Genomic DNA, 22,856 nt, shown 5'->3' on the forward strand with positions numbered 1-22,856 from the left:
GCCGAGGAAGCTGATGTACAGCTTCCGGGTCATATGGCCAGCATGACTAAGCCACTTCTGGTGAACCAGAGCAGCACACGGAAACGCTGTTTACCTTCCCGCTGGAGCGGTACCTATTTATCTACTTGCACTTTGAGGTCCTTTCGAACTGCTAGTTGGGCAGGAGCAGGGACCAAGCAACGGGAGCTCACCCTATCATGGGGATTCGAACCGCTGACCTTCTGATCAGCAAGTCCTAGGCTCTGTGGTTTAACCCACAGTGCCAGCCATCTTAGGGACCCACTAAAATTAATGAACATGACTCAATTGGGTCCATTATTTTCAATGGGGCTATTTTTACTAAAACTTAGTTGAATATCACCCAATGTCTATTAAGTGTGCATAGGACTGTAGCACCTGGTGTTTTCTTTTTAAATGTAAGCTGAACATTCAGGAAAGGTATCTGGAGTGTGGGTCATTCTGCCCCCCCATTGATTTATTTTACTGTATTTTAATATTTTTGATCTGGCAAACTGCTTTGAGATCATTTATGTAATGTAAAGCCACAGTACATTTTAAAATAAATAAAACTTTACTATATAATAAAACAAAATAAGTATCCCTTCTCCCTGCCCATCTGTGGCTACATGTTATTATGACACAAACATAAATAATGGTTAGGACAGCAAAACTGTTCTAGTAAGAGGACATTTGAAATGAGGGATCTGTGTGTCCAGAAAACCCTGGGATAACAGTTTCCCACATGCAAGCCCTCATTTAACGATGCATTTAGAAATGATGGTGACTCTGCATGCACGAACGCTGTCAGGGTTAGGCCAAAGAGGATTAGAAGTCTGTGCTTTTAAAGATAATCCCAAACGATGTCATCTTTCGACTGAAATGAGTTTCAGATCTGTGCTATTTACTTTGCTCTCGAACTTGTTCTGCAAGCAGCTTCAGATCAGCGCACCTTGCTGCACCTGTCTTGGATAAGGGGCTCAGGTGTCGGTGGGTGTTGTACAGGGAGGCACCCGCCTCATCCAGCCTCCTAACCTCACAAGGCTGGATAGAGCACAACTCCAACTCCTTCATGGGCCCTGTGACTCACTCCTTGGGAACCTGCCACAGCCCAGCAAATCACAGGCAATCGCAATGATGGCTCAAAAACAAAATGATCACCACCCATTTGCCACCAGCATTAGGTCTCAGAGACAGGGACTTCCTTTGGAAACAACCCTTGGGAAAGTCCTATTCTCCTTTAAAAAAAAATAAAAAATGACATGGTGACCATGGGTGTAACCAGGATTTTTTTTGGGGGGGGGGCAGGCTTTTGTTAGGGGGGCAAAACCTCAGATTTGTATTGATTTTTTTTGGGGGGGGGAGCTGGCCCCGTCCCTCCCCCCCGCTATGCCCATGAAAGTGACCAAGTTGCCAGCTAGCCCTCTAAGCATCTGGGTGCCTCTGATCCTCTGATTCAGTGGGACACGGATGACTTGATGGAGTGTTTTTCTCCACCCTCTTTCTCTCTCTCTCCTTTTTCCACCTCCTCTGCCTGCACAGCCGTGGAGAAACCGGAGGCAGAGTCGGAGAGGCAGGAAAAACTGGTTCTGAGCAGGGAGTTGCCCCCGAAAACCCAGGGCGCCTTGGCCCTTACGTGGAGCTGAATTCAAACTCTTCCCCAGCCCGGGCAACCAAAGAATGGCTGCCTTTGTGCGCAGGCTGGGTCACGTCCCACCCTCGCAGGGTGCCTTTTGCAAGGTGCTGCTAATAGACAAATTACAGCTCCCAGCCTGTCAAGGTAGATAACAGCACCATGTGATGCAGGCGGCCCGGCAGTCGACGGGTGGCACCGCAGGGGAAAGGTGCGCAGCGCAGCGCAGCGCGGAGGAGGCAGGAAGGGGCGGGCGAGCGCAGCGGGACTCTCCGCCTCGTGAGAACCGGGGTGCTCTTCTTCCCGGAGGATCTCGCTCCTGCCTTGATGCCCCGGGAAGTTTTGCAAGCGCCTTGGAAAGAATAAGAAGCGAGCAGCCACCGCCACTGGCCAAGCCCAGCGGAGGAGATCAGCATGGCTTTCGGGAGAAAGAACTGGTCTGCGCTTTCCAGGTGGGTGCTGCTTTCTCCTTGAGCCGGAATCCCCCCGGGTTGGGAAGGAAGGAAGGAATGAAGGAGGGGTCTTGGACAGCCAGAGAGGAGGAGGAGGAGGAGGAGGAGGAGGAGGAGGAGGAGGAGGAGGAGGGGCAGGGGGCAGGCAGAGTTTCTTTGGGATCCTGCCAGGGAGAGGGCAGCGGGGAAATCCTCTGGGCTGTAAGGATTCCGAGGGTAGAAGAGCAAAACTTGCGCATGGATGTCCTTAGAGGCGAATGGTCCCTTGGCGCAGGTTAGAATTAGTTGATGAGTAGCCCCTTTAATATACAAACGGAGCTTCACATTTTCTCTTCGCCGGAGGCCAGTGTGGGGTGGAAACTTATGCTTCTTGAGGCGGACTCGCATCTCTGCCCGAGCGCACAGGGCTGGCTGGTTTCGCTACAGGCGATTGCTGGATTGGCCGCGGATTGTGAGAACTGACTCCACTGCGAAGTTGGGTTAGGATGGAAGCGGGGCTGCACATTGGGAGTTGGTTAATTGCTTAGAATCCAACCATTAGGTGAAGGGATTTTAAACATGTTGGTTGACTAAAAAGATGTTCCCTGCCAGATTATGATGATGATGACTATTATTATTATTATTCTCCAGATAGCGAGTAGCATTTTAAGGAAACATTCTCTCCTGTGCGTGAGAAAGTGGGGTTACCCTTTCTAGGTTGATGCCTGCTGAGAAAGACAGAATAGCTCAGCTGCTTAGAGCATGGTGCTGATAATGCCAAGGTTGCAGGTTCGATCCTGATAAGGGACATCTGCATATTGGGTTGGACACTAGATGATCCTCGGGGTCCGTTCCAACTCTACAGTTCTATGATTCTATGAAAGTGTGCCTTTCTCCCTTTAGAACTTTTCACCACCCATCCATCACATACTATAGTATAGAGATTTAAATGATTGATTGCCTAAAACTCATGCAATGAATGGACTAATGTTTCATTGTTTGGGTGAGTGTCCCAGTTTGAAATGAGGAGAGTACGAAAGCTGTATCTGTGGTGTTATATCTCTGAACTTGATGTTGCAGCTATCAGGTAGCGAGCATGCATATGTCACCCCAGTCCTCAGTGGTTGCTTGAATGTGTGAACTGACTCCACTAAAAAAACACAATTGTCTTGATTTAATTCGCTATAGTGGTTCTGTCTAATAGCTGGGATAGTTCATTCACACATTCAGCCTATGACTTCATATTACAGTGGTCAAGTGATAATCATAGTTGTGTGAACCAGAACCAGATTTTATGTAGGGCTGCACAGCCATTCCAAGCCATGACACATTATTCAGGGTCACAATTCAGCTTTCATCACCAGTTGGCCAAAGGAAGCAGGGTGCAACCCAACCGGTATGTCCAAGCATTACTTGCAATGCGGAGGATGAACCTCTTAGATTTATTGATGCTGCTCTTTGGGGTGGCAAAATAATATGGGCCAGTTCCACTCTTTCTCCCATTTTGCAGCTGAGACTATGGGATAGCAACCTGCCCAGGGCCACTTAAGGCAGGACCACAAGGGAGTGTCTTCCTGTCTTCAGTGTTTAACTGCCAAGCTGGAAGTTTGAGTGAAGACCCTCCCCTCCCCTCCCCTCTCCTGCTCCACTCCAATAAAATATAACGTGGCATCATGGGCAGCCCTTTGCCAACATCACATTGTGGATCGTTCAGGCAACACATCACATTTGAGCTGAGCTTTTGCCTTTTCTCTGTGGTAATGATCAAATGAGCAGATCTAGTTCCCAAGGAAAGTACCTTGTAGCACACGCCTAGTGAGCTAATAATCAAAGTAAGATTTGATTCCTGGGCTAAGTCCAGCAATTGGCTTCGTTGGCTTTTGCACTGGGGCAGAAGAACTCCCAAGAACCACCCTCAGAGAAAAGTACAACCAAACCAAACAAACAAAGCTGTTTTTGAAAGCTACAGGCCCATTGATTGCGAGTTTTTAAGTCAGTTGGCAACCTGATCTAACTGATCAATTGATCATAATAGCTCAGTGGCAGCTGGAGATTATTTGGAGAAGGTTAATGATTTCCCCTGACCGAATACTACAAGGCGGAGAAATTTGCTTCAGTTTGTAATTAAAAACGAGCTTACCTAATTTTCACTTTCCAAAACAATGTGTGAACTGAGCATAGTGATCCTTCAAAATCCACACATCTTTGAATTTTGCAATGTAGTTTTCTGGCCAAGCAATGTGTACAAAAATTAGTAGGGTAAAGTGTGTATAGAAGTGCAAATATTCTTGAAAAATTAAAAAAAATGCTTTATTTTAGGTAAAGTTGCTTTGCAAAAGTGAGTTTATCAGGCAAAACTGTGTACAAAAATGTGTGTATCAGGAGAAATTCACGCTAAGATACTGTTGAGTTTTCATGAGGACTTCACAAACTGATGTGGAAATTGGAGAACTGTGTGTAAGGTTGGGAAAATGAGAAACAGAAAGAAATTGAAATTGACAGATTCATCCATTCTCAACTACAAGGCTTCCTGCACTCTTTGGAAAATCATTTTGCTATCTGAATGAATAAAGGTAAAGGTAAAGGGACCCCTGACCATTAGGTCCAGTGGTGGCCGACTGGGGTTGCGGCGCTCATCTCGCTTTATTGGCCGAGGGAGCCGGCGTACAGCTTCCGGGTCATGTGGCCAGCATGACTAAGCCGCTTCTGGTGAACCAGAGCAGCGCACGGAAATGCCATTTACCTTCCCGCCTAGCTTTCGAACTGCTAGGTTAGCAGGAGCAGGGACCGAGCAACGGGAGCTCATCCCATCGCAGGGATTCAAACCGCTGACCTTCTGATCAGCAAGTCCTAGGCTCTGTGGTTTAATACACGCACACATTTGGCTCCATCTCTCAACTGGTTTTTAGTCTTGGAAGGGCTTTGCCCCCCAAAAGGTGGCACAGAAATATTACAAATACATATAGACAGACAAACTGATATGGGCTAAAGTTGGGCCATGATTAGACCATGGTCACGTTTTGAACCTCCAGCCTTTCTTTTGGGGACTGCTACAAGAGCCCTCTGAATCAGACCAAAGGTCCAACTTGTCCAAGACTAGCTAATGTGGTGCCATCCAAAGGTTGCTGGACTCCAACTCCCATCAGTCCTAGTCAACCAGCATGGTCAGGAATGAAGGGAGCTGTAGTCCAATGGTCACCAGAGACCCACTTTAGGCAGGAGATTCCTGCATTGCAGGGGGGTTGGACTAGATGATACTCCTGGTCCCTTCCAACTCTGCAATTACATGATATGATAACATCTGGAAAGCACCATGTTGGCTATCTCTGATCTGGTCTAACATCCTTTTCCCCAGAACAGCAAGCCAGGTGCCTCCAAGATGCCTCCAAACTGAGCATTAAGGCAACAGCCCTCCCCTGTTGTTGCTACCAACTGGCTGGTGCTGCAGGTTCACATATACTGCAAGACAAGAAAATTTCAGAGTCCTCCACCTGCTCTATAATATTTTTTTGGCACTTGGCAACGATTGCTCATCCCAGATACAAATTGTCCCCGACAATGTCAGCGGAACTGAACGCCCTTGTCTAAATGGAACACCTGTGGTTAAGATCTAATTAAAAATCCATGTTTTAAAATTGGTAGTTAAGGAAGTCATTGTTATTCTCCCAATAATTAGAGTGATTAATGTTTCCCAGCCCTATTGAGAATGCATTCATTGGTGTGTCATGAAAATGGATGATGCCGTCATAGCCGCATGGATCACAGATCTCCCCAACCAGTTTGCATGGTGCATTTCCCCCTCTTCCTGTGTTATAATCCTCATTCCAGAAGTGCTACAGGTAGGGAAGGAAACTTAAGGAAGGATGTGAAAACAACCACGTGATATATTTGGTGTGGGATCTTATGTACGATACCAGATTATGAATACAGTAGGACCTGTTTTGCTCTGATATCTTAGGAATATGGCATTTGCACCTCACAGAGATGTGTCTATATATACTGGTGGTGGAAAGAAAGCCTAGAGATATGAAGTCCTGGAGGACATTGTACCTGCTACAGAGTTATCCTCATCTTGGAGGTCTTGTGTGTATTATAGCAATTACTTGATAATCACTTGACTCCAGCAGATCCCTGAGGCTGGCAATGATGTTTCTAACATGGAGCCAGGGTGCTTCTGAATGGTAGGGAGAAATTGTTAGGATCCAGAAGCCTTGGTGAGAAAGAGGTAGCCTGCAGTTGTTGTTCACACATTTGGCTTTTTATAAAAAGGGTGGGAACAGGTCAAGTGTAAATTGATGTGTGTTGGCACAAACCATACATAAGAATCACAAATAGCCAAATTTACGTGGTCTCCATAGACCAGGCATAGGCAATCTCGGCCCTCCAGATGTTTCGGGACTACAACTCCCATCATCCCCGACCACTGGTGGATAACTAGGGATGATGGGAGTTGTAGTCCCAAAACATCTGGAGGGCCAAGTTTGCCTATGCCTGCCACAGACCCACCAGAAAGTAATGAGCTGGCCATTCCTCAGTGACTACAAAGGAGATGGGATTCCCATTTGGTGGATGTTTCACTTAAGACAGAAATGTTGGAGCAAATGCATAACTTGTGAACAGGATATTTCCTCTGAATCTGAAGCTTTGATGCTTGTTCCCGTGTTTGTGACTTTTCCTCTCACAGGCATGTGGTTTATGAGCATCAAAGAATACAGCTGCATCCCAAAAGTTCATTTCCTCTAACTGAGAGATTGGTTTTGTATGGATTATATAACTGAAATTGTGTGGCTCTTATGTGTGCAACCATTTGAAAATCTCTAGTTTAGTTCAGTCTTGTCCTGCCTGGAGCCTGGAGATGTTGCTGGATTCCAAGTCCCATCAACCCTCGCCAGCATGACTAATGATCAGGGCTGATGAGAGTTGTAGTCGGTTAGGGTTAATTTAATAAGAACTGGCAGAATACACCTGAAATTTCTAGTTCTATTCAATGGCAAGCATTTAGGCACTTCGTCATTGAAATGGATGGACTTGCAGTGTTTAATTTTGACTGAATTCTGCCCAGTGATACTAAAATATATTCAAAATTCACCCCTTTAAGTCTTTGTGCACACTAAGTTTACAGATGATAATCACATGTCTTGAGCATACCTATGCATGATGAAGTGAGTTGGAGGGAGGTCCAGTGATGATTTCTCCCTAATTCTAGTCTGATGGAAGTGAGAGCATTTGTCATGTCCTTGCTATTCATCCATCACATCTCTGATTAAGAGTCGGGATTCATGTGACAATCTTAAGGATGTTATCTGCTCATCTGTCTGCTCCAAAATTCTAGCTTCCCCAGAGTTCCACACCTTCTTGTTCCTTGTTGCTGGTGAGATGCCAAGGAGTGATGTAATGTCAAGCCTGGCGGAATTTCAATTAAGTGATGACCTAGACTACCCCCATCTTTTGGGAGTTTCACATGTAATCACAACGCTTGTATTATCTACACATAGGGCAGGGCAACCTGATGGGTGGGATGAGTTAGAACCCCGTGTATATTGCCCAAGTGAGTAGACTAGATGCTAACAATGACATGAGCTGAGGATGGGATAGAAATAACACAGAAAGATAGGCAGTGTGTTGGACTAAGGCCTGGGAGGCTGGGCTCCTAGTCCCCATTCAACCATTAAGCTCACAGGTGACCTTAGGCCAGTCACTCCCTCTCAGCCTAAGCTACCTCACAGGGTTGTTGTTAAGATATCTGGGGAGAGGGGAGAACCATGTATGCCCCCTTGAGCTTCTTGAAGGAAAGGTGGAATGTAAATGTATTAATAAATCATAGAATTATAGAGTTGTAAGTGACCCTGGGGGTCATTCTAGTCCAACTCCCGGCAGTGCAGGAATAGAAATAAATTTTCCCGTGGAGTGATCAAAGTTATTTGTGTTGTTTAAGTGTTAGTTTTGTTTTGAATAATGCAAACATAACAAGGGCAAAGGGGGTAGGTACGAGGAGAACAGGTTATAGCTCACAAAGTAAAAATGGAGAAGGGGAATTTAAGTGCTGTCAAGATGATGAGTGTTTAAGGAGGGCAGCTACATGTGTATGCAACTCTTTTGGCGTGTGCTGTTCAGATGTCAAAGAAGTGTCTATGTAATGATCCTGGCTGAACTCCTATAAAATGAAAACCGGGGATTCCAGAAGATTGTGTGACCTCAAACTTGAACCGACAAAAGAAAAATGACAAAATTGGCAATGATGGAACCTGAGCACAAAGGTAGCTTCAGTGGGACATGCACGGTAATCTCAACAAGAACAACTTGAAAGACAGGGAGTTTGAGGGGAGACCACAGGAGAAATCTCAAATCCTGCTGCTGTGGTATATAAAGAACACCTTGGGCACTTGGTGGTCTGTATGTAACCGGGCGGGGGGAGGCGGGAGCAGTGTCTTCTCAGCTTCCTTCCTCTTATATTTGTGATAAAGGAAAGGAAGAGCCGTGCATTGTCTGGCTTCAAAACAGGAAGGAGAAAAGATACTTTGGAAGACTAAGTCTTGTTCCTGGAGTGGTTAATATGTGCCTGATTTCCTGTTGCATCTTGCTTTCTTTTGGTATCTTGTTTTGACAATGGTTGCAAACACATTTTTGACAGGAAAGCCCTTCCTTAGCTCTTTAGTTCTTGGTAATGCATTCCAATTGCTCAAACTCACACAGCCAATTATGAGTTTCCTGTCCAGCATTGGTTACATTTTCTGATTTATTAACAAACACATCTGTGAACCAGTCAAAATGCTTAATATAAATCTAGGGGTTTCCCATGTCCTTTAACATATATTTTCCTGCTCAATATAATGCAGATTTTTAATTTATGTTTTTGAAAGGTAAAACATTTTTAGACATTCCTTGAATTCTGGCATGTAGGAAATCGGTATAGTGTCTGCCCCATTCCAAAATGTGCCTGTTCATCTGAAGGTCTGAGAAGAACCTCTGTACATGCGTCAGCTGTGTATGTGCCTATAGCAGAGATCTGACCAAGCTGAGATTGTACACATGTATGATTTATATGTGTTATGTACTAAGCTTGGATCCTAGAACAATAGGCAGGTAGGATCCTATAATGCAACAACTGATTGGTTTACAGGAGAAGACCAATCAGGCTCCTGGAGGAAGTTAATCAGCCTATTAGGCTGGTAGGATCGTAGAATGCAACAACTCATTGGCCTGCAGGAAAAGACCAATCAGGCTCCAGCAGGGAAGCTGAATCAGCCAATCAGATGGGACTCATTGTGCACATAATGTATATAAAGGCCTGAGCTTTGGGGGGAAATTCAATCACTGTTTTACAAGCTGCAATAAAGAGTATGAAATCACTGCAGGACTCCAAGTATATTTCAATATATGAGTGGGTTTTATTCAGATATTGGCAGGAGCTGGTGCTGAAAGTCAGGGACGTGGTTGGTTAGGTGATTGGAGAGCCACATTGGCTACCCACAAATTTGTTGGATTCCTATCAACCCAAGTCAGTATGAGCAATGGCCAGGAATTATGGGAGTTGTAGTCCAGCAGCAACTGGAAGACATCATATTGGTTATCCCTATTCTAGGTTCTGGAATGAAAGTTTTACAGGGTCCCTTCCCTTTAGATGGTAATGTCTATTATGTCACCTATTTCAAAATGTGGTGAGCCCCTCCCTTCCCCATTCACACCAGTACCACTGTCATTCCTGCTGAGTGGGGCCAAGTTTTTCTTCCCCAAAGTCCTATGTGAGTGAGAGTTCGTGTCATCAAGTAGGGGGCTGATTTTGATTTAAGATTCTACTTTTGCCAGACTGTCACTCTACCTTGGCCAGGTCACTTGTCTCAAGCTGTAGTTCCCCCTGGGACAAAAATGGGAATTCTAGGAGGAGGGATTCAGCTAATGAGCCATACAAGTGGAAGAACTAGCACCATGGGGCTTTCTCCCATTTCATTCAATGCCCCTTGAGTGCTATGTTACATTCCTTCCAATGGCTGTTGGGTGGAATTCAGTGTAGCATCAGGTAGGATGTGCATAACAGGAATGAGGTCACCCATATAACAGGACTTCCCCCTGCATGTCTTCTCCATCCCTAAACATGTTCTGGGTTTCCTCTAACCCTGCAGAGCAGATTTAGGGTGCCCAGAGGGACCCAAGGTGGGAAGTTTCAATTGCATGAGTCAAGGCTCATTCAACAACTTAGCTGAAACAGATCTATTGTCTCTAGATTGTTGCCTGAGCTAGCACAATAAAAATAGCAAAGGGAATTTGCTATTTTGAAGTGTTGTATGATAAGTGGCAATATTTCAATCTTTTATTTTTTAATATTATATTAATTGTATATCACTTTTCAGTATACAAAGTCCTTTTCTTCACTTTTAAAAATATGAAGTTAAATAAGAGCTTTCATTGATATAACTATCCATTTATATATCTGACCAATAACTTTCTTAGGTAGTTAAGGCTAGGAAATTGTGGCTTAGAGTACCCATCCCCCCATTAGATTTAGATGCACTATCACTGAATACACACTGCAAAGAGAACCAGGTTATTCAGGCCTAGTTATCTAGGTTATCCAGACCAACCACTTTTTTTTTAATAGTTTAGACAATCACTGTGATATAGTATATCTTGATTTCAGCAAAGCATTTCGCAAGGACTACCATGGTATCCTTGTTGATGTGATAGTGAAATGTGGACTGGGCAATACTTCTGTTAGAGGTTCCTATTATTAAGCTCAACACACCATCTGCTTCAAGAGTTCCAAAATCTGCTGGTTGGGACTAGTGGCGTAGCTTAGCCGCTCAGGTGCCTGGTGTGGTATGCGCATCCACTAGCTGGGTCTGTTGCTCTAGAGAGAAGCCTAGAAGCAATGGGTGAAAATTGCAAGGATATAGATTTTGGCAAAATGTTAGGAAAAACTTTGGAACAGGTTTGATTGGCAAAATGTCATCACTGTGACAGCTCTTCCCCAGTGGAACTCCCATCCTTGCATTTGCTTTTAATCTGTTTCTCCTCCACTTCTGCACCAAATGTTCCATCACTATCCACTGCATCTTCACAGCAGCACTTCTGCAGAACTGCAGGCTGGGAATTAAGGATGAGAGGTGAATCTTTGCCTGAGGCCACAAGTGAGACCATGGCTTAATAAGTCTTTGATCTTTGGACCACACAGGATTATGATATATTAACTCATAATGATGTAACTGTTTGCTTATGATATTACAGATTCCCCATATGCAGTTTAATTTGGCAAATTTGCCTTGGCAACAATACGGGCTAGACATTCTCATAGTTTCATTCCAGTACTTGTTTTCCTTGGTAAACAAATACCTGTACGATTTGTAATAATATCGGGAGAGCTGTGAATCGTTCTCTTAGTGAGCAATTGACTTGAATATTAAGGCAGCAAGATCAGAATCTACTAGGAACCTGTCCTGCACAAACCTCATTGAAATGAATTATTATTGGCGGATTGGGACTGAAGCTGCAAAACTTGTGTGTTCCTGAGGTCATGATCAGATATACAGATATAAACCTCTGGAGAGTGAATATGCTGCCAAAACACTTGTGGAGTGGTTTTGCAATGTTTTTAAAATCATTAGCAAGGATTTCCTAATCACCAGGCAGTTGTGCAAAGAGAAATAGGAAAGCCTCTGCTGGATTTGATAAAAAGTGAGGTTTTATGGAACGTTTTCACTTTCCTAAAGTGTACCTGTGGTGAACATGAAACAAAATTGCTCTTGGGCAGTTCAGTTTGGAGGGCAAAAAGTATGCAAAAGTATGCAAATGTGAGGGCAAAAGTATGCAAAAGGATCAGCTCTGCTCCCAGCCTCACTGGGCATCTCTCCCCCCACCCCCAATTACTGACCTTAGTGTGTTTAGCACCAAACTCTGAACAGTTTTCTTACTGTTGTTACCTGATGAACCTGACAAGTCTCCTAATGAGCCCAGATAAGCTAAATTTCCTGATAGCGAGGAAGCTTGCAAGTTCTTTCAGGGAAACATGCTTGCAAACCACCTTCTCTCTCTCTCTCTTGAAGGTGAAACATTTATTCATTAAAACAAAAAAACAAAAACAACCCCCCCTTGGCTGCCATGTTGTAGGGAGGGTGAGAGGTGGGTGCCCTGTCCACAGTGACTGAAAGCCAGTGCAGGTATCATAGTGTGCACAGTTTTTGTTATTTCAGCCATTATACCTTGTGAAGAAGAGAAGTCTGCTGCTGCCCTCTGTGATGTGCACCCCTAGGTGACTGTTGGTGGTGGCCCAGAAGCAGCCTGCCTGGACTGAGTTTGCAGCCCTCCAAGCCAGTCTGGCCTTGTCTGAGCTGTGCCATGTTGCCTTGCCAGACAGAGTAGCTGGCGGAAAAGCATACTTGTAGAAGAGGACACAAAAATATGCATGCTGATTTGCAAGTGTGGATGGGAATGTAGAAACAATGACTTACAAACTATGAAATGGATCTCATCCTAGGGGAGAAGACACCTCATCTGTCATGCCATGGCAAAAGAAAAAAGCTAATAATAATAATAATAATAATAATAATAAAAACAATATTTATTGCAAACTACCTTCTGACCTTATCAAGTTTGAGGGTGGAGGGGGCATGTCAATGCAGCTGAGGGTGTGGCGGATGCGTGCACCCCATCTCTCTACACACCTTTGCCTTCACATCTCCGGGCTAAACACCTGAAGTTGGCTTCATTTTCATTGCAAAAGAACAACGTTTTCCCATGTTGTCATTCTTGTGGATGGGGCTCAGAAGCCTTTGATGGAGGATGCTGATGAACTGCATTGTTATAGTGGAATGTGTCTGCCAGCCAACTTTCAGGCTTGCCGATGGCAGAACTGCAGCAGAGCAGACTGCAGATGAAAACCCTCCTCTGGCTGGGTTCCCCCATGGTCCCAACAGGAATGCTTCAGTGCAGGATGATCGATCCTGCTCCACGTGAGCAAAATCTGTTGCTGGACTGTCTGTGTATGGAATGGATGTAGTACTAATGTGCTATCTGTTTCAGCATGTTGTACCTATTCCTCATTCAGAATCAATGGAGGTGTTGGTAACATAAAACATATACTATATACAGCGATCTGGCAAAGCTTTCATACATGGGCCTATGGCAGGATTTCTGACTGAGTGCTGGACTGTGCTTAAGGCAGGTGCATACACAGAAAGTATGGTCTATGACTCCCCTAAGGCCACCCCAGCATGACCAGGGATGATGCGAGAAGCAGTCCAGCAACACTTAGCTTAAAGGAACAGTACAGTCGTACCTTGGTTGTCGAACGGCATAGTTGTTAAACGTTGCGGCTCCCGAACGTTGAAAACCCAGAAGTGAGGGTTCCAGTTTTTAATAATAATAATAATAATAATAATAATAATAATAATAAATTTTATTTATATCCTGCCCTCCCCAGCCGAAGCCGGGCTCAGGGCGGCTAACAACAATCAACAATCAAACAATCAGATATTCACACATTCTAAAAATATTTCATTATAAAAATCAATTAAAATCAAATTAATGGCAACTAATTAAGCAAGATTCTAAGCAGGTTGCCAGAGGAGGGAGTCAGGCTGCGCCCTGACCAAAGGCCTGGTGGAACAACTCTGTCTTGCAGGCCCTGCGGAAGGATGTCAGGTCCCGCAGGGCCCTAGTCTCTTGTGACAGAGCGTTCCACCAGATTGGAGCCGCAGCCGAGAAGGCCCTGGCTCTAGTTGAGGCCAGCCTAACCTCTCTGAGGCCTGGGACCTTGAGGATGTTATTATTTGCAGACCGTAGGTTTCTCTGTGGGGCATACCAGGAGAGGCGGTCCCGTAGGTACGAGGGTCCTAGGCCGTATAGGGCTTTAAAGGTTAAAACCAGCACCTTAAACCTGATCCTGTACTCCACCGGGAGCCAGTGCAGCTGGTATAGTACCGGATGAATGTGATCTCGCAGCGAAGACCCCATAAGGAGTCTCGCCGCGGCATTCTGCACCCGCTGGAGTTTCTGGGTCAGTCTTAAGGGCAGCCCCACGTAGAGCGAGTTACAATAATCCAGTCTGGAGGTGACCGTAGCATGGATCACAGTGGCTAGGTCAGGGCGAGAGAGATAAGGGGCCAACTGCTTAGCTTGGCGGAGATGAAAAAATGCCGCCTTTGTTATAGCTGTAATCTGCGCCTCCATAGAGAGGGAGGTATCAAAGATTACACCCAAACTCTTAACGGACGGTGCTGGCACTAATTGCACCCCTGCAAGAGATGGGAGTTGCCCCCTCAATCCCATATCGTCCCGCCCCAGCCAGAGGACCTCTGTCTTCGAAGGATTTAACTTCAACCGCCTCCCACGTAACCATCCAGCCACAGCTTCCAGACATCTCGCCAGTGTATCGAGGGCCGAGTCAGGATGGCCATCCATCAACAGATAGAGTTGGGTGTCATCGGCATACTGATGGCAACCCAGCCCAAAACTCCGGACAAGCTGGGCGAGGGGGCGCATAAAGATGTTAAAAAGCATTGGGGAGAGAATCGCACCCTGAGGCACTCCACACACCAAGGAGTGGCGCGATGACAATTCCCCCCCGAGCGCCACCCTCTGTCCCCGACCAGAGAGAAATGAGCGCAGCCATTGAAGGACTGTGCCCTGGATCCCCACGTCGGCAAGGCGGTGGTCCAGGAGTTCGTGATCGACCATGTCGAAGGCTGCTGACAGATCTAGAAGAATCAGCAGCCCCGACCCGCCTCGATCCAGCTGCCTACGGAGATCATCTGTTAGGGCGACCAGAGCCGTCTCGGTCCCATGACCAGCACGGAAGCCGGACTGGAATGGATCCAGAGCAGATGTTTCATCCAGAAACCTACCAAGCTGTTCAGCAACCGCTCTCTCAATCACCTTACCCAGGAATGGAAGATTCGAGACCGGGCGGTAATTGGATAGATCTAAGGGATCTAATGATGTTTTCTTTAAGAGCGGACTCACCACTGCCTCCTTCAGTTCCCCTGGGAATATCCCGGTGCCAAGGGACAAATTGATGATATCCCCCAGGGGGGCCTGCACCTCGTCTGGACACGCTCTAATCAGCCATGACGGGCACGGGTCAAGAGGACAGGTGGTGGGCTTTCCAGCTCGGAGGAGTCAGTCCACATCGGCTGGAGATATCCGGTCAAAATGGTCCAATACTGGACCCGAGGACAGTCGAGGGGCCTCCAGTTCCTTTATTGTATCCAAATTGGCAGGGAGGTCATGGCGGAGCAACAGGACCTTCTCCGCAAAAAAGCTCGCAAATGCCTCACAGCTGTGTGTCAGATTGTTATTTAAATTTGGCTGTCCTTCAAGGGACGTTTTTTGGAACGTTTTTTGGAAGTCGAACATCTGACGCGGCTTCCACAGCTTCCGATTGAGTGCAGGAAGCTCCTGCAGCCAGTTGGAAGCTGCGCCTTGGGTTTTGAACGGTTCCGGGAATCAAAGGGACTCCTGGAATGGATTAAGTTTGACAACTAAGGTACGACTGCACACAGTTAATTCACTTCTTCCTCCTCCTCCTCTTCTTATTCTTCCTAAAAAAAGAGAGAGAGAAAAACTCAGATTGTAGAAGAGGGTGGGGCTCTCTTGTTATGATCTAAGAACAACAGAAGGGAAGGGTCTATGAGTCATGAATGGAACAGAAGTTGATGTGTACTCCAAGCAGATTGCTGCCATTTCTGGTTTCATTACTGGCTGCAGGCAGGCAGCTTGCTGCTCCTATAGGATTTTAAAAATTCAGTGCAAAGGTTTAAACACACTTCTTTTTCTTTCCTCTTTGTCCCATCCCCCCCCCCCCCCCGCTTATTCCCCACTTCCCCATTTGCATGGGCCTCTCACAAGAGTGGAAAACAACACAGCGTAACTTTTTATTGAAAGTAAAAAAAATGCAGTGGAATCCATGGCACAATAATGATTAACCAGCATCCTGTGATAGCAGGAGTGGCAGCTTTCTTGAATGCCAGGGGGCTGGGCACGCCAGTGCCACAGTCGATAGCTGGAGCCGTTTCAGTCGCAGGAGTTTCAGCAATGCCCACGTAGCTACCAAAACAAGTTGAAATCTTGGGTGCTTTCGCACAGAGATCTGTGCTCATGAAAGCCTGTACACAACCTGTTCTGATGCATCTGCCTCTCTGATGCATCTGACAGATTTTGATGCATCTATCTGGAGAACAGAGCTGTGCCCAGGAGATGTGGAACTCTGGAGATATAATGTAGACATGGGAAATCTGGTGCCACATCATATCACAGTTTCCCTGGGACTGATTTCCCACCCCCACCCAGTTGTGTGCTAAGGCACAAAGAAGGAGAGCAAGAAATGTTCACTGATGCATCCCCCCCTGTTCCCGTCCCCCAATCTGTGCCCACATCCCAGCAGGATGGAAGGAGACCAGCAGCAACACAGCAGCAGCTCTGTAGGAACACCCCATTTTTGCAGAGAGTCTTGATGAAAAGGGGGCATTCTGTTGACAAGGCCGGATTCGGATCTCCTGCCCCTTGGAGCATGCTGCCCAAGGTGGGTTGCCTCAGGTAGCCTCACTGCTAGGGCAGCAAGCTATTTTAGGGAATGCAGGGCAGACCACTCCTCAGAATTTGCCGTCTCAGGCAGCTGCCTCATTCTGCCTCATAGTAGGCCTGGGTCCTGTCTCCATGTAACCACACCATCTCAGAATACATATAAAGTATGTGGTACAGCAAAGACAACCATGTTTCATGTGTGTTTGTGTATGTTATGTGAAATTTTAAAAACCAATCTTGAGTAAGAAAAGAGAGGTTTATATATGTAATTATTGCCCTCAGCTACATTTATTTAATATATATTTAAAACTGCATTTCAGGGTAAAAGACCACCTCAGAAATTGAGCACAACTACCGGTAATTAAAACAGCAGCATTAAAAAGGTTCAGAAAATAAAAATAAAAATTCAACAACCGGTGCATTTATTTAATTATTATTATTTATTAAATTTGTATTTATTAAATTTGTATTTATTAAATTTGTATCTAAACGTAGACTGGAGAATCCAGGCATTTAGGCCTGATCAGGGAAGGAGTCAAATACACTTCTAGTCATCCCAAAAAAGGCCCTGTATCTCATGCACAACAAACTGATGGAACATTTTGGCAGATCCTTAATTCAGGCCTCTATTGCCAATCTTGGCAGATCCATAGAGGTGTAAAGTGGCTTTTCCAATAACCTGGTTCTGTACCATTTAAGGCTTCCAATGCAACAACCAGCAGTTTAAACTGGGCCCAGAGATGCACTGTGCAAACAGATCAGGATGAATGTGCAATGAAAAGCTTGTCTGAAAGACCTAGAAGACAGTTCTGCAAAGGCAGAATAAAAGCAAAACTCTCAGAAGCCAGAAGAAATAATAAAGTGACTGTCAGAATGCCATTGGTCAAATGCTGCACTACAAAACTTAGTCTTAAGAGAAGGCCTAGGCTGAGCCAGGTGGTCCTCTCCAAGGAGGACATTGCAGAACTGTGATGCCATAGCCGAGAAAGCTCTTCCCTGTATGCTTTTCCCTACAGTAGCTCTGGTGGGAAGGTGAGGGACACAGAGAAGGGCCTCTAATGTAATGTTGATCTAAGTGCTGGGGTGTTTGGAGACTATGGGCATTATCCATCTAGCTCATTCCATCAGCGCAAGGATTTCTGAGTCAGCAGCAGCTGAATAATGCTTGCTTCTCTCTCTCCCATGCTTTCCCTTCTAGCCTGGCCCAACAATGGAGTACTGAGGATGAGGAAGAGCAGGAGAGGGAGCGCAGGCGGAGGCACAGGCAGCTGAGCTCCACCACCGAAGTGAAGGAGGAGACCCCCAACACAGTACAGAATGCGACCAGCCGAACACCAAATAGGTATATGTTTGCTGGGAAGGGAAAAACAGAGCTCTCAAGGCTCTGGAGGTTGTTGCTTGGCAAGGGAAAATGTACAAGGTGTGAATGGAAAGTTTGGTGAATGGTCACAGAAACTGGACAGTGAGAAATATTCGAACATACATGCCTTACAGGCCTTCAAAGTAGGTCCCCTCTGATACAATGCACCGTTGACAGCGTTCGTAGAACTGCTGGAAACCTCTGGAGAAGTCTTCTTTTCATACTGCTCTCAGTTCCCCCACTGCAGCAGCTTGGATGCATAAAATGTTGGGAAATCTGTGCCCTTTCAGTGCAGATTTCAGTTTTGGAAAAAGAAAGAAATCCAGTGGGACCAGATCAGCATACTATGGAGGGTGGGACAACTCAGTAACCTCAGTAACGATTTCACGCGGAATATTCAATTCTTTCGCCATCTTTTGGACTGACAAACGCCAATCCCGCATCAATAACTCACGAACTCTGTCGACATTTGCTGCTGTTCTGCTCGTCAACAGTCTGCCAGACTGAGGGTTGTCTTCAGTGGTTTGCCGCCCTTCACGGAAATGCTTAAACCACTGTCTTTCAAGTTACAGCTTCATCCCCATACACAACTGTGAGCATTTTGTGGGTTTCCAATGCTGATTGTAAGTTCGAATATTTCTCACTGGCTGATTTCTATGACCAATCACCAAACTTTCCAGTCACACCTTGTATATGACTCTGCACGGTTATGCAGAGGTTGAAACAACTGATTGTGGGGCCTGAACCAAATTCCACTGATTTCCAAGTCTGGTGAAATCTTTTGGTTTACCTCGGGTTACATACGCTTCAGGTTACATACGCTTCAGGTTACAGACTCTGCTAACCCAGAAATAGTACCTCGGGTTAAGAACTTTGCTTCAGATTGAGAACAGAAATCGCACGGGCACGTGGCGGCAGCAGGAGGCCCCATTAGTTAAAGTGGTACCTCAGGTTAAGAACCGTTTCAGCTTAAGAATGGACCTCCGGAACAAATTAAGTACTTAACCTGAGGTACCACTGTACTTTAGTTTGGGTTTGGGGGAGGCGAGGAAAAACTGGATCAGGGAAGTCTTGCAGGCTCCATTGGGCACCCATAACCTGGGATTCATGTCAGCTCCTGAGCTCTAAAGGGAACTTTTGAGAGCTTCCTTTCTCTTTTTTAATTGTAGGTTCCGGGGCTCCTTGGAAGTAAAGCCCTCCAGGCAGGAGAACTCAAAGCCAGCAAAGGAGAGGACACTGGAAGAGGTAATAAATAAGCCAGATGACAGAGTAAGGAGGAGAGTGGAGATGTTCAATAATGTGAAACAGGAGAAAATGGAGACAGTGCCTGCCAGGAAATGGAAAGAGGAAGCTGCTGAAAAGAAAGCTAAGCCTTCTTCAGAACCACCCCAGGAGAAGAAGGAACCCACAGTGGAAAAATGTGAAAGCCTGGCTCAGCAAAAGGAGCCTGACAAAGAAAACCATCAAAACCTGAGTGAGGAAAAGAAGGTGAGAAGCTCAGAGAAACAGGAAAACTTAGATCAGGACCCCAAGAAGTTGGATGAGGATTCAGTCTTCAGTGAGGAGCAGAAGGCACTGAAGGAGCACAAGTCTCAGCGACCAGCTGCAGTCCAGAATGAGGTGGCCACACAGCAGCCTCTGCGAGCTTCTTGGGAGCGTAGGAGCATCAGCCGGCTTGAGGTCAAGATTAACCCCAGGGCCAGGAGCTTCACAGAAGCGGCTCCAGCTGCCTCTGGGCCACAGGTACTCAGTCTTGGAATTTTAGAGGGAAGAAATGCAAGCCAAAGGGCTGGAAGGGAAAGGCAGTAAATGTTCATTGGGTATCAGTGCAAGTCAGAGGTAGAGTGAACTGGAGTCTCCACAGTTGTCAGCTTCATTCAGCACTGGGATTGAGAAGCCTGGATAGCTCAGTTGATGAGAGCACAGTGCTGGTAACACCAGGCTTCAGGTTCGATTAGCGTATGGGACGGCTGCATATTCCTGCATTGCAGGGGGTTGGACTAGATGATCCTCAGGGTCCCTTCCAAATCTATGATTCTATGAGAAATAAGGAGTAAATAAACTGAAAGGAAGGAACTCTGATGGAGTGGAAGAATGGGACATCATCAGCCGTTGTGGGCTAGGTAAATTGAGGATGGGACTTCAGGTTGTTCATCTGTGCTATAAATAAAGTCTCTTACATTATTTTATTTGTTCACATATAAATAATAATAATAATAATAATAATAATAATAATAATAATAATAATAATAAATTTATTTGTACCCCGCCCATCTGGCTGGGTTTCCCTAGTCACAGAGGGTGGTTCCCAACAGAATAATAATAATAATAATAATAATAATAATAATAATAATAATAATAAAGTGATAAATAAAGTGACATCAAACATTAAAAATGTCCCTAAACAGGGCTGCCTTCAGATGTCTTCTGAATGTCAGGTAGTTGTTTATCTATTTGACATCTGATGGGAGGGTGTTCGACAGGGCAAGCACCACTACCGAGAAGGCCCTCTGCCTGGTTCCCTGCAGCTTTGCTTCTCACAATGAGGGAACCGCCAGAAGGCCCTCGGCGCTGGACCTCAGCGTCCGGGCAGAATGATGGGGGTGGAGACGCTCCTTCAGGTATACTGGACCGAGGCCGTTTAGGGCTCCAACACTTTTTTTTTTTTTAATATAATATTTTATTGAGTTTTACACAAAAAAAGAACAAAAAAGCAAATTTCCATTCCAACATAAAAATCCACAAACATTACTAAAGAAAAAAAGAACATAGACAAAAAAAAGAAGAGAAAAAAGAAATTTTAGCATAGAAAAAAAAAAGCCCACTTTCCAATTATACCCTTCAAAACCTTATTTTCCTTACTTCCACCCGCCTCCCGATCTTGTATTCTATGTAATAATTAGTTCAGCAAGATCATTCTTTATTCATTTTCATTCTTAGTCCCTCCCTTTGTAGTCTTATTAACTTAGACACTAGAACCCCTTCTTTTCCTTTTCAATGTCCTCAACACTCAAAAATTTTACAGTGTTTTTATAGGTAGACTTTAAACTTCTTCCAGTCCTCTTCCACCTGCTCTTCTCCTTGATCTCGAATTCTGCCGGTCATTCCAACACTTTGAATTGTGCCCGGAAACGTACTGGAAGCCAATGTAGGTCTTTCAAGACCAGTGTTATGTGGTCTCAGCGGCCGCCCCCAGTCACCAGTCTGGCTGCCGCATTCTGGATTAGTTGTAGTTTCCGGGTCACCTTCAAAGGTAGCCCCATGCAGAGCGCATTGCAGTAGTCCAAGCAGGTGATAACTAGAGCATGCACCACTCTGGCGAGACAGTGTAGACCAACATTCAGTCCAAAAAAATGCCTCCCAAAACACTGATTAACTTTTAATTATCCATATAAAATAAAACATTAAAGCTATTTTAAAATTTAACATCAACTTCCCCCAAACCTATCTTAAAAGCCAGCATAAACTGCTTCCCAGTAGCCCAGCAAACACCATCAAACACAGTAACATCTACTTCACCAGCTCCCAAATGTCACAGTCAACCAATAAGTCTTCAAGGCTTGTTATGAAAATGGAAGGATGGCATTTGCTGGATCTCACTCCTAACTGAATTCCATAATTGAGGGGCCACTTCAGAGAAGTGTCCCTGCCATTATCGTATCAGCCCAGACTTTTCTCTCAATCCACCCTATGGTTTCTTGACTCATATTTGTTTTCCAGGCAGCAGAAAGAATTAGGCTCAAAATAGAAGAAGCTGCAAGCTCTCCCTCTGCTCAGGATGGATTTGAGGCTCCCTTACTAACCTCTCAACCTCTGATTACCTACAGTAGTTCATTCAAACGAGTCAGCCCAAGGACAATCTCATTCCGGGTAGGTATTCATGATCAAGGCAGGAAAATACTCATCCTTTGAAAAGGACAAGAGACCACTTTGTGCATTATTCAGATTACTGGGACTCTATATACAAGGCATGTCCAAAGTCCATTTCAGGGGCCTAATCTGGCCCACCAGATTTAATGTGCCCCCCCCGGCAGTATATAAAAAGGTAAAGGGACCCCTGACCATTAGGTCCAGTCGTGACCGACTCTGGGGTTGCGGTGCTCATCTCGCTTTACTGGCCGAGGGAGACGGCATACAGCTTCCAGGTCATGTGGCCAGCAGTGGCGTAGCATGGGGGGTGCAGGGGGGGGGGCTGGCCGCACCGGGCACAACACCTGGGGGTTAGGGTTAGGGGGCGCAAATCCACGGGTTAGGGGGCGCAAATTACTTGCCTTGCCCCGGGTGCTGACAACCCATGCTACGCCACTAGTGGCCAGCATGACTAAGCCACTTCTGGCGAACCAGAGCAGCACACGGAAACGCTGTTTACCTTCCCGCCGGAGCAGTACCTATTGATCTACTTGCACTTTGATGTGCTTTTGAACTGCTAGGTTGGCAGGAGCAGGGACTGAGCAACAGGAGCTCACCCCGTCGTGGGGATTTGAACCGCCGACCTTCTGATCAGCAAGCCCTAGGCCCTCTGGCAGTATATGTCCTGGGTTAAAATCCTAAAAAAAGCTCAGCAACTTTGGTCGGCCCTCACACATGTTTACTTCATCAAATCTGGCCCTCCTTGAAAAAAGTTGGGACAGCAGGGGATATGTGGCCAGCCCACTCCCCATGTTCCTTGGCTAATTCAATTGCTCAGAGTCGGCCTGCTTAGCTGATCATGCCCAGCCTTAACCGTCCACATTGGAAGGGTATCTTCTTGGCAGGTTTAGTCTAGCAGTTCAATTTCTTCCCTTGTGGCAAAGACCACCATTAATCACCACCAATTATTGTGTCTCTAGGTTGTCCCCAGGAAAGAGAAACAAGATGATACATTAAGCAGAAGGTAAGTGGGTATCAGGCTAATTCTTTAGATTTGTCAAGATGCTCAGGG

General features: G+C 45.6%; 1 protein-coding gene across 1 annotated transcript in view; it reads left to right on the top strand.

Moving 5' to 3' along the window:
• Positions 1-1,812: 1,812 nt before the first annotated feature.
• LAD1 (ladinin 1) overlaps positions 1,813-22,856 on the top strand; it is a 28,910-nt gene continuing 7,866 nt past the window's right edge. Inside the window, exons 1-5 of the mRNA XM_081867018.1 lie at positions 1,813-2,082; positions 17,774-17,917; positions 19,105-19,678; positions 21,656-21,805; positions 22,765-22,808. Of these exons, the coding sequence (XP_081723144.1) occupies positions 2,045-2,082; positions 17,774-17,917; positions 19,105-19,678; positions 21,656-21,805; positions 22,765-22,808 (950 nt within the window). The 5' untranslated portion in view covers positions 1,813-2,044. The remainder of the gene's footprint in view (positions 2,083-17,773; positions 17,918-19,104; positions 19,679-21,655; positions 21,806-22,764; positions 22,809-22,856) is intronic.

Source organism: Podarcis erhardii (genome assembly GCF_964252035.2).
Source record: "Podarcis erhardii genome assembly, chromosome: 6".
Taxonomy (NCBI): domain Eukaryota; kingdom Metazoa; phylum Chordata; class Lepidosauria; order Squamata; family Lacertidae; genus Podarcis; species Podarcis erhardii.